This window comes from Astatotilapia calliptera, chromosome 17 (assembly GCF_900246225.1).
Source record: "Astatotilapia calliptera chromosome 17, fAstCal1.2, whole genome shotgun sequence".
NCBI lineage: Eukaryota > Metazoa > Chordata > Actinopteri > Cichliformes > Cichlidae > Astatotilapia > Astatotilapia calliptera.
Window position 1 is genome coordinate 34,082,485 of NC_039318.1, and position 12,462 is coordinate 34,094,946.

Genomic DNA, 12,462 nt, shown 5'->3' on the forward strand with positions numbered 1-12,462 from the left:
TTAGGAAAAGATATAAATCTCTGGTAGGATTATGCTAGGAAGAGGATGTGAGTGTAAAAAAAAAATATTGCAAGTCTAAATAAAGATGTATCTGCTGTGGTGACCTGTTGTGAATCAGTGTGGGTCTTAAAAAACTAGCTAACAATGGAAATACATAAATAGTCACTTGTAGCACCTCAGTGAGTGACTGAACTTCTGATTAAAAACTTAACAATGTTTACAAGAAACTATGAGTTATTTACAATGCACACTGTATTATCAGCTCAGACTAAATTCTACTGTTGGATTGGCCAGGTCACTGGGCTATATGGGAGCTTTCCCTCATGACTGACAAGTTTGGTGGACAAAGCAGCGTGCTTTTTATTTGCAGTCTAAGCATCTGAAACTGTTTCATAAACTGCATTTTTCAGACATGCTGTAGTTCTTTAGAGAGATATTTGGAGACTTGCAAAGTTAAGATAACAAACACTGGAAAAACTGGAAAGTTTGGCTGATTGCTTTGGGGTTTTTTGTGGCTTTGCAAACAAAAATGATGAGCATGCGTTACACTGGAGAGCAGGAAAATTAGATCCAAGCACAAGAGCTCACTTGAGCATTTGGAAAAACATTGAGGTGTGAACAGAAGACGTGATTACTTGTCCACTTTTGGCTGGCTCATCTGAAACCCATGTTAACGCCAGGCGAGAGCTGGCTTTGACTCCCTTTGTTGTTTATACTGAATTTCTTAGGACTTTACCCTGGAAACAATCTAACTATAAATCCTCTGAATCACCTGGGAAGGAAAAGGAAACTTTAATTTTTTTCATACCTTCTCTGGTGCCAGAAACAAATACATTCATTAGAAAAGACCAGAATAAGATCAATTAAAGTTCTTGTTGATGACCTTGAACATCAAGAGCATCTAAGTTTGCAGGGGACATTTCTTGTCATATATTTATTCTTAAAATATTTCATGATATAAAATGTATGTAAATGACCGATACTCCTGCAGTGCTTCCTCTTTCCTTCTCTCCTCACCGTATTCATCGCCATCGGAGAAAAGCTGGATTTGTGCAAAAAAAGAAAAAGAAAGAAAAAATAAAAACAAAAAGAAACACAGGCACAAAATAAATTAAGAGATCAGAACCCATAGAGAGGAAATGAGTCAGTATTCCACACCGTGTACAATACAATATCATAGCAAATTAGCAGATTTCAATGGCTTCCACTGACTACCATAGATTTACAATGTTCAGTTGGCTGCACATCAGTCCTTAATAAATTGTGTCACTTTCCTTTTTTTTCATTAATGGTTCGGATAGATAGTGACTTGTAGATGACCATGAAAAGAAAGCGGCTACTGAGGTGTGAACAGAAAACCTGGGACTACGAGCCAGCAGTAATGAGAACAACAGCATTTGTTCACATCCTACTAAACTGCCATTGTGATCACATTTTAAGTCCAATAAGCTTCTCTACAAAGGTACAACATATAAAACTGTTAAATATATAACTTTTTAGGGCCTTTCAAAATACATTTAATGACTTTTCTTTACGCCTTCTTTTCAGACTTAACAGCATTTAATACTCTCTGTAGATAATTATCATTTCTCTGGTAATGATTTGCACTCCGTATCCATGATCAACACGACAATTCTTCCTGTAAGCTGTCCCAACTGTAGCTACTGAAAAATGCAAATCAGATTTTTTTTTTCTGTTTTTTTTTTTGTTGTTTTTTTTTTTTTTGATACACAGTTATACGTATGTAGTACCTATATCTCCAGTTCCAAAATACAGTGGTGAGCTTAGTCTGCGAAAAAATGTCCGTAAAGTTTGAAAAGTACTCCTTTGATTGTGTTCGGCACATACGCCGCCAGCTGCAAAGGTTCGTTTGTGCACCGAGTCTCTGTGGGGGCAGTCGTTTGGTCGGTGGCGACACTCAAAGCATGTTAACAACGTTTCCGTGTGTCTTTGCCAGATGGTCCTCTCTGTCATAATGATCATATTTGTTGTTTTGCTCTTTGGTCTATAAAAATATGGGAGGTTTACTCCAGCAGAAGGCCTATTCACAGCAGAGTGCGCTCGGTTCGGTTTTTACGGCCTCGCGAGCTGGTCTGAGAAGCGTCACATTGTGTTCTGTAATGACCCCGTCTTCACCCTGGAACTCCTGCACTAGAGTCTAGGAGAGAGATGTGGGAAATCCCGTATTAAAAGCAGTTAGCAGCTCCAAACAGTGGACTTCCAGTGAGGCAAAAAAAAAAAAAAACATTCATGGGATTTTAAGGTGTCCGAACCTCCGTGGCATGAGCATGTGCTGCTAAATTCACAGAGCAGGCAGATAACAGTGGAGAGGAGGTGGATACAACGTGTTGACCCAACGACAGATAGCAGGAGGGAGCAGTCAGAAACCCGCGGTGGCCAGTCACAGGAAACAGGAAGTGTTTTATAGTAAGTTTGCCCAGTGTCATAGGGAGAGATGACTCCCTCAAACAATCACTCCCTGGTTTTCCCGTCTCTGGCTGTGTTACGAGACCTGTGAATCAACAAGAACAAAGCAAACATGAGAGAACTGTTTTAGCACTCAGTCACAGTCATGCTCAGCTCCACAGAGAAATGTCTGAGGATGTGTGGTATCAAAAACATTTTGGCTCAAATATTTTCACTTCTATAGCCAGCAGAAAGAAAATGACAGAAAATATATTGTCTTTTTAAATACAATTCACATATGTGACGTTGGCTTTTTATTTGCAACAGGAATGTTCTTTTTCATTCAAATAAGCACTGTCATCTCATTTTAAAGTTTGCAATCTGCTTATTCACTTGTTTGCCAAGAGTTGCATGACAAGACTGATAATACTTGTGTATACAGTGGGGCAAAAAAGTATTAAGTCAGCCACCGATTGTGCAAGTTCCCCCACCTAAAATGATGACAGAGGTCAGTAATTTGCACCAGAGGTACACTTCAACTGTGAGAGACAGAATGTGAAAAAAAAAAATCCATGAATCCACATGGTAGGATTTGTAAAGAATTTATTCGTAAATCAGGGTGGAAAATAAGTATTTGGTCAATAACAAAAATACAACTCAATACTTTGTAACATAACCTTTGTTGGCAATAACAGAGGTCAAACGTTTACTATAGGTCTTTACCAGGTTTGCACACACAGTAGCTGGTATTTTGGCCCATTCCTCCATGCAGATCTTCTCGAGAGCAGTGATGTTTTGGGGCTGTCGCCGAGCAACACGGACTTTCAACTCCCGCCACAGATTTTCTATGGGGTTGAGGTCTGGAGACTGGCTAGGCCACTCCAGGACTTTCAAATGCTTCTTACGGAGCCACTCCTTTGTTGCCCGGGCGGTGTGTTTTGGATCATTGTCATGTTGGAAGACCCAGCCTCGTTTCATCTTCAAAGTTCTCACTGATGGAAGGAGGTTTTGGCTCAAAATCTCACGATACATGGCCCCATTCATTCTGTCCTTAACACAGATCAGTCGTCCTGTCCCCTTGGCAGAAAAACAGCCCCATAGCATGATGTTTCCACCCCCATGCTTCACAGTAGGTATGGTGTTCTTGGGATGCAACTCAGTATTCTTCTTCCTCCAAACACGACGAGTTGAGTTTATACCAAAAAGTTCTACTTTGGTTTCATCTGACCACATGACATTCTCCCAATCCTCTGCTGTATCATCCATGTGCTCTCTGGCAAACTTCAGACGGGCCTGGACATGCACTGGCTTCAGCAGCGGAACACATCTGGCACTGCGGGATTTGATTCCCTGCCGTTGTAGTGTGTTACTGATGGTGACCTTTGTTACTTTGGTCCCAGCTCTCTGCAGGTCATTCACCAGGTCCCCCCGTGTGGTTCTGGGATCTTTGCTCACCCTTCTCATGATCATTTTGACCCCACGAGATGAGATCTTGCGTGGAGCCCCAGATCGAGGGAGATTATCAGTGGTCTTGTATGTCTTCCATTTTCTGATGATTGCTCCCACAGTTGATTTTTTTCACACCAAGCTGCTTGCCTATTGTAGATTCACTCTTCCCAGTCTGGTGCAGGTCTACAATACTTTTCCTGGTGTCCTTCGAAAGCTGTTTGGTCTTGGCCATGGCGGAGTTTGGAGTCTGACTGTTTGAGGCTGTGGACAGGTGTCTTTTATACAGATGATGAGTTCAAACAGGTGCCATTCATACAGGTAACAAGTGGGGGACAGAAAAGCTTCTTACAGAAGACGTTACAGGTCTGTGAGAGCCAGAGATTTTCCTTGTTTGAGGTGACCAAATACTTATTTTCCACCCTGATTTACGAATAAATTCTTTACAAATCCTACCATGTGGACTCATGGATTTTTTTTTCACATTCTGTCTCTCACAGTTGAAGTGTACCTCTGGTGCAAATTACTGACCTCTGTCATCATTTTAAGTGGGGGAATTTGCACAATCGGTGGCCGACTAAATACTTTTTTGCCCCACTGTATAGAGTACTGTGCACAAGTCTTAAGTCAGATCTTAATTCTATATATTTTGCCAGGAAAACATGTGCAGACAAACATGGAAATACTGTATTCAAAGCCAAAACTCTGCAATCTTAAAAGTCAATATTTGGTATCACCCTCTTTATTCTTCAACCTGAGTGCTCTTATGCAAGCTTCCTTGTCAATTCTTTAAATAGTTTTCAGGAATAGTTCTCCAGGATTCTTGAAGGACATTCAAAGGTTTTCTCTGGATGTTGGCTGCCTTTTGTTCCTATGAAAATGATCCCAAACTACTTCAGTAATTTTGAGGTCTGGACTCTAGGGAGGCCAATTCATGACTGATGCCGTTCTATTGCATGTTGTTCTATCCAGGTATGGCTTCTTGCATGGTCTGTGTCTTTGTGATCGTATTCATGCTGAAAAGAGTCTGGTTCTTGTGTAATTTTCTTAAGTTGGAAAAACAAAAAACATTCCTTTGAAAATGGTCAGGTCCAAGGGCTGGGCTGAAAATGTCTTAAAAAGCAGCCAATATCCAAAGAAAATCCTTCAGAAATGCTGGAGAACTATTGCTCGAGACCACTTTCAAAAATCACAAGAAAGTTGGTTTCTTTGGGAGCAAAATATGGAGAAATAAGGGCTCTAGCTTGGTTTACGATTAATTCAGCTTATCAAAAAGACTACGCAGAATTAAATGATTAGCCTTGCAGTTTCCAAATATTAACGGTCACATACAAACATCTCAAAATCTCATTAATTAATAAATATATAAAAATGACATACCATTTGGAGCTATTTCATTATTATAGTGATCTTTAGGGACATTTGACATAATTGTTTTCTTTCTAAGATAAGCTAGCAAGGCTTACATTTGGTCCATTCGAAAAACAGAGCAGAGCAAACTGTTCCTTTCCTTCTCCGCCATAATGTTAAAAATAAAACAACGCTAAGTGGCTACTCTTGAAGCACCCTTTAACAAAACCATACGAGAGAGGCATCTCACTGAAATTTCAGCAGCAAAGCTGATAGGGATCATTCTCAGTATGCCAGTCTATTCTCCTAAAGAAAAAAAAAATTTTTTTGCAGCCATTGTGTTGACATAAGCATCACACATGACTATTGCTCCATGCCAGACTTAGATGTTAATTACAGGATTGTATGAGAGCTTTACGAGTCAAATATTTAGAACTCTTCAGGGGATATAACCCAGTAACAAAACAAGTCTCACAGTGCAGACACTGAAAAACAATTAATCTAGCAGCAGAAAGACAAATCTCGGAGCCTCCTCACCATCTGGGCCCCGCCAGTCACACAGCCAACTTGATAGAGGTGCTGATGCCTTCCAAGACATTGCCACTGAAGCTTAATTCATAATAATGAACTCTTGATGATTTCACAGGGTGCAAATTACCATGAAAGGGGCAGGTGTTGAACGGGGTTCTAGCATGTATCACAGATGACAATGTCTTATGCTCTGGGAATAATAAACATCTCAGTGAGCTCGGGCTTTAATGGAGATAATGTCGTGGTTTTGTTGGAGCTGGGCATGGAATGACCCAAAGGTTTACTTGGTTAAAGCAGGGCCATGACTTTGCTAACTGCTTGACTGTGATGCCTGGCCAAAACAGGTGTTTAATCCTAGCATAATAAGCACAGTTTCTCTCTGTGCCTCCTAGAGGGCACACAGAGACTACAGCTCAGTAGTAAAAAGCCACAGGTAAAATGGAAGGAGGATAAATTAGTCGCACAAAGATGTGGAAGAAAAGAAATACAATGCAAGTGATTTCAAGCAGACACAGCATATAGACACGGTCTTGTTTTATTCAAGCCACATAGTGTGTGTCTACCATGGTGGATTTTTGTTTTTTAATATCGTCTTTATGTTTTGTTTTGTTTTTTGCTCCCTCTTTTTCTTTCACAGCCACACTGTTGCGAACAGCTTCTCATAAATCTCCCGCGCAAATCTCGTCTCAGGGAAACGCAAGCCTTCCCATTTAAAAACAGCAGCGAATGTCAGACGAATATGAGATGAATCTGCCCCGTGAATAACATTCACAGGCCTTGGGTGATTATTACTTAGAGTTTATCAGGAAGCAGCTACGCAGACAGCGAGCAAATACTTTACACTCTGGTGCAGAGTAGAGGGAAACATTATGCAGCGGTTCTCTGGCTATTGAACATGCCGGGCAAACGTTTAGGACGGTGGCCTTGCTCTTCGAGTAAGAACGAGAATTGGACTTTCGATTGAGACTGATAACTGCTGGGGGTGTCATAGTAACAGAAGGGAGCATCGTGCACTGAATCCATCTGTGTTAATGTGTAATTTGTGCAGCATTTCTCTTCTTATGGAGCAAGCGGACAAACCACTCGATACTTATCGATACGCGCCCGGCAGCTTTTGATCGAGGATGCGGAAAACATTTGATTTCAGGGACGGTACAGACTGCTTCCTGTCTCGAGGCCACAGCTGAAGCACTTTAATGCAACAAAAATGAGAATGTGCATACATGTGGCAGTGGCTTTCGTTTGCGTCGCACTGCTCTAAATAAAAGCATTTTCGCGAGTTGGAAGTATTGAAAGCGAATGCACCTGGACATACGGCCCTGGCTTGACATTTCTTCTCTGTCTGAACTCTTGCTGACTTTCCTCGAAATGTCACGGCCATGTGACCCACGAGGGAACAAGTCGGTGGGTGCACATGAAAGAAAATTGATCCACTTTGCCTATCCGCACTCTTCATCGAGGCGCTGTTTGCTGGGAATAATGCAAAATCTCAAGAGGACCCAGCGGATTAATTGATGTGTTTTTGTACATTCGCTCGTTCCACAGTGCATCTGCTTTTGGATCTCCTGCTCGTTTCTAACGCTCGTCTCTGCGCTCACCCTTTAACGTTAAGTCTTGTGCAGCTGAGCCCGCGCTCTCTCTTCAGATTTTAGCAGGCGAGCGGCACAACATGATTCCAGATGAATATTCATAAGTGAACTTGTTGGCTAGGAATGATCCACAGGTTAATAAGGGATGGGAAATCGCTCATTACATGCTGTGAAGTTGGATAATGCCTGAAGCAGATGCTGAGATCAAAATACATGAACATGTATGCATGCGCCTCCAGACACTAGGCCCCATTCCACATTAGGAAAGAGTTCAAAGCTATGTGTTATGTCATTATCAGCCCTTTCATACAGCATTTCTTCAGAACATCAAAGCAAACACAGTTCACTATCGGCATTCTACAATATGATCAGAACTTAATGCTCAAGAGTGGAGTATTAGAACAGATTTAACCACGGTGGCATCAGGCTGGTGACAATGTTGCCAACGTGTTCTTCAATACTTTTATGCATCGACTACAGCTGCTCATAAAGCTACTGCGTTGCGTGGCTCTGTGTGAGATCAGCTGCTTGCAGGCAATGCAGAATCGCCTTCCTTCAGAATATATATTAAAGGATCAAATGTTTAAATCCAATCTCAGATGGCCTCTTCTGTGAGTAAATAGACAATAATCTCTTTGATGCACTGTGCAGAGACCCAAGTTCACCACACACATTCCACCCCTTTTCTATTTATAGCTCCAAATCTACTGAAGACTTGCTGTCTGGAGTGAAAAGCAGCAGGATCACATTTTCCCTCAAAAGCAAATTATAGCATGGGCCATAAACACTGACAGTATTGACCAAAAGAAGAGCCTGTTTCTCAAAGACTCCACAAAAGTGGCCGTTTTTATGACTTTGGCCTTATCCCTTTTTTATATTGCTGTACCTTAAATTTATTACATGGCCACTCTCTATTTCCCGATCACTATTTATTAATATCAGAGTCTGTCTGGCGCCTTGTTTTATTTAAGTGCACAGCCACCATCTGACACAAGACTTTAAAACAATATACAAGGCATGCCAATAAAGCAGGCTGAGAATACACTGAGGGGGGTTTGCTGCACACATGGATTTTCTCTGGTTAAACACACACCAGGGAAATTGTCAGCTTATGGTAAAATACATAAGCCAAACAAGGATATCAAACAAGCAGACGCTCGCTTAAATTGTATCAGGATTTATGAGAGTCTATGCTTCCTGCTGTTTGTGTGTTCTGCTAAAGCTGAAAGATGCGGTCTTAGTGTTGTAATGAGTTCATAATGTTGGTTGTAATGACTTTCATACACTTTTAAGACATTTGACCGTGAGCAACAGGCAAGATCAGTTTCCTCTGTAAGGTCATGTGGAAAGTTACCTTCATTACAAGATGTTATAAAACAGAGCCCGACAGATATATCAGCAGGACTGACACATCGGCCGATATTTTTATTTGCCGATACGTTGGTATCGGCATTTGTAGCTGTTGATTGGGCAGTTATAATGTACAAATGATATATATTTAAGCTTGTACACATTAGATCCTCACTTTGACTCTGGGATGAGACACATTCAGTATGGGGTTGGATTAAGAAGGCCATCTGATTTAAGAAATCTCCTCAATCGAATATGCACAGCTAATAATAGTTTTTATTTTTATTAAGGACTCATAAATAACTGTACCAAATATATGACAAATGTGTGTATATATGTGTGTCTGTTTATATTTAATGATGTGAATGTGGAAAAAAAGATGAAAATATAAACGAGTATATCAGATCTTTATCTTTTTTCTAATCACCAAGTCTCAGTATCGGTCTCAAAAATCCTATATCAGTCAGGCTCTAGTCATACATTTAAGGATTTCTTGATTCTAATTCAAGGGATTTGTCTTGTACCTTACTGCCTTCACAAGGCTCTTGGTGCTCTGTAGCTGCTTGTGTTGCTTCCTGCCTTTGAGGCCAAGGTAAGGGCGGAGCTGTTGTAATGGTGGTGGTGGTGGTAGCTGGAAATTGGCTGTCTGTCAAGGGGTCATCAATGCTTTCCATAGTGCAAGAGTGTCGAGGGGGACTCTTGTCACGTCATAGAGCCTGAGGGGAGAAAGGGACAGGGGAAGGCGGTATGGTTATAAAGCTCAGTTTCATTTCTATTTCTGTTTTTTTCTAGATTTAGACACAGTCACAGTACCGCCACCACCACTACCACCATTACCAAATTTATCTTTTTAAGGTGTCGCGGAAATGTGCCCGTTTGGATTTGTCTAAACATGGAGAGCTATTCTGTGAATGTGCTGGGCACTGATGCTGTGTTACTTGTGTTCCAGTTAAATATAGGAGTGTGGGAGTTGAATAGGGTCTGATTCTGCGTAACAGTAGCCCACATGGAAGGAAAATAGAAAACAGCCCTGTGTTTCTCCAGTGACTTCTTAAATATGCTATAAATGTAAAGCACTGATTCATTCATGATTCATTTTTCTGAAATAATTTGTAAATTGTTGTCCTTTACTTAAAATAATAAGCTGGATAGGAATTTATAAGTATCAGGCCTGCTGCAGCGTTTCCACCACTTTAGTCCAGATTAAAGTATCTCAGAAACTATTGCATACATTATTGTTTATTCTGGTGTAAATTCTTACAGTCCCAGAGTTAGGAGACTGGTGATTATGGTAAACAACTGTTTTATTCCTGCAATGCAAGTTCGTTCCTTTTCCAAGGGCATCAAATATCTTTTTTATAAATAAGCCTGTGGTATCTAATAGTTAGAAATTGCTTGCTCAAATACACATGGTTACAAAACGACCCCTGGGATCACATTTAAATGCAACATAACCAAGTAGATTTTGGAGTTTTAGTGTGTAAACCTTACACTGAGTAAAACAGCAGTGTTGGGTAAGTTACTTTAAATTAGTAACTTAGTTACATTACTAGTTACTTCTATCAAAAGTAACTCAGTTACTTCAAGTTACTCGTTACTTTCAGAGTAACTAGTTACTAGGGAAAGTAACTTTGGTTTTACTCAGAATTCTCTTGTTAATGTGTTGCTTCCATAACTTTGCCAGTCTTCTAGCTTGCTTACTTGCCACAAGTGCACTGTGCCACCTACCAATAGAAAGGAAAAAATAATGTGCACATTTCCACGAGAGAAATCCCACACCTGATTCTATCCTAGCCTGCTTTTTACATCCAACACAAAAACTGCAGTCATGGTGCTTTCGATTGTACTCAGAACTCGGAAATTCTGCCTTCTGAATAGGAAGATGTAGGTAACACCAGACTGCAGATGAGCTGCATACAGAGCTGGACTGGGACAAAAAAATCGCCCCGGCATTTTGACTAGAGACCGGCCGCCATTATAGGAAAAATCATAAAGCCTTTGAATGAAAATAAACACTGTTGTGACAGTGATGTACACTGTTCTGATGGTATATATGTATCAATTTATCAATTGTTTGCTGCAAGACTCAGATAATTATTTTTTTAAAAGTGAGACATTTTAAATGAGAATAAGAAAGTATTTCCTTGTGCCCCCCTTTCCCTTTTAATGCCCTACATGGACCCCTGGCAACACTTTGCTAGATCCGCCCCTGCACAGTTACCAGCTGTCAGCTACTTAGAAAAGGATCCTGGTGTTATTTGTCTCTCAGAAACAGTTCATAACTTCCCTTCAACTCATTCATGTCACCTAAAAGGTAAACCTGTTTCTCCATCACAGCTCTGATGATTCAGTAAGGACATCTCCTGGTTTCATCTTCATGTTTCCCTCTCATCACATAACCAAACCGACATCATGACCAGCTGTTGGACCAGCAGGTTTACAGCTGTGGCTCCAGCAAACATCAGCTGATAGTAGAAAGTAATATTAAATAAATTCTAACAACAGCTGATCAAGCTTAAAAGTGCTGCTGTTGTTTCGCGCGACATCTGCTGGTTTCCTCTTTCTGGCGCAAAGTGGGCGATAAATAAACAAGAGAGAAAAGCCGATCAGCTGATCATTGATCAGTTTCATGATTGAAGTAGAATCAGGAGAGAGAGAGGGTGAGAGGATGAGAGAAGAAGAGGCAGCTGTGCAGCGTAAACACAGAATAACTCCAGCTTTGTGTCTTTTTCATTGTAGCTGAAATCCAGGACAAACTGTTCCTTTTCACCTAAATACGAAACGCATGATATTTTCTCTGAATACAAGACGATTCTGTTTTTTATGGGACGGTTGGCAACTCTAATAATTAACCTTATGAACAAAATAAAGTTCAACATCAGTAACATAGCACCCACCCAGCTTTATAGAAACTCCGTCATGCTAGCTAGCACGCAGTACGAAAAAGTCAGCACAACGAAAATAAACTCCAACTAAACTTGGTTCATATCTGACCCAGATGGACTGCAGGTTATAACTTCTTACCTGAAGTTCAGTTCACCTGACTCTCTCGGACCAGCGGCTGCTTCGGGTCTCTGCTCCTGCCTCCCTTTTCCTTCATCCACCTGCTGGCCTCCACCACTTGCTAATGTTACTGAATCTGTGGAAGCTCCGCAATGCCGCCACACAAAGTAACGAATAACGAGCCTATTTAAATCCCAGTAACGAGTAACGCGTTCCCGGTTTTGGCATAATAACTAGTTACCGTGCTCGTTACCACAATAATAACGTAGTTACTGTAACGCATTACTTAATAACGCGTTAGTCCCAACACTGTAAAACAGTGAGTGGAGACTGTGACACAGCCAAAATTACTGCAACTTGGTGCCTTTGAAATTATTGCTTTGAAAATGGGGACCAGGTCTGTGACCGTCCAATGACAGCTTTAAAGAAACAGTGCTATCAGTCAGGGAATGAATTAGGTCAAGTTGGTAGTTACATGCAATCTGTTTGTGATTAACTGTGACAAATTGGCAAAATTTTCAAATATATTGTTGTCTACATAAACAGAAATTTATAAAAACTACATTACATTCAGAGTCCAGAATACAACTGAGTGAGATGATTTTTCTTTTGTAAAGAGACGTGTTCAATTCCATTCAATACCATTGGGGCGATCGTGGCTCAAGAGTTGGGAGTTCCCCTTGTAATCGGAAGGTTGCCGGTTCGAGCCCCGGCTCAGACAGTCTCGGTCGTTGTGTCCTTGGGCAAGACACTTCACCCGTTGCCTACTGGTGGTGGTCAGAGGGCC

General features: G+C 40.9%; 1 protein-coding gene across 4 annotated transcripts in view; it reads right to left on the reverse strand.

The window, feature by feature from the left end:
• Window positions 1–768: 768 nt before the first annotated feature.
• tafa5a (TAFA chemokine like family member 5a) overlaps window positions 769–12,462 on the reverse strand; it is a 166,006-nt gene continuing 154,312 nt past the window's right edge. For 3 of the 4 annotated variants that reach the window (XM_026148093.1, XM_026148095.1, XM_026148096.1), the window contains exons 4-5: window positions 9,197–9,388; window positions 769–2,512 (exon numbers count right to left, since the gene is read on the reverse strand). In XM_026148093.1, the coding sequence (XP_026003878.1) occupies window positions 9,380–9,388 (9 nt within the window). In that variant the 3' untranslated portion in view covers window positions 769–2,512; window positions 9,197–9,379. The remainder of the gene's footprint in view (window positions 2,513–9,196; window positions 9,389–12,462) is intronic. The other variant, XM_026148094.1, reaches the window with a different exon arrangement.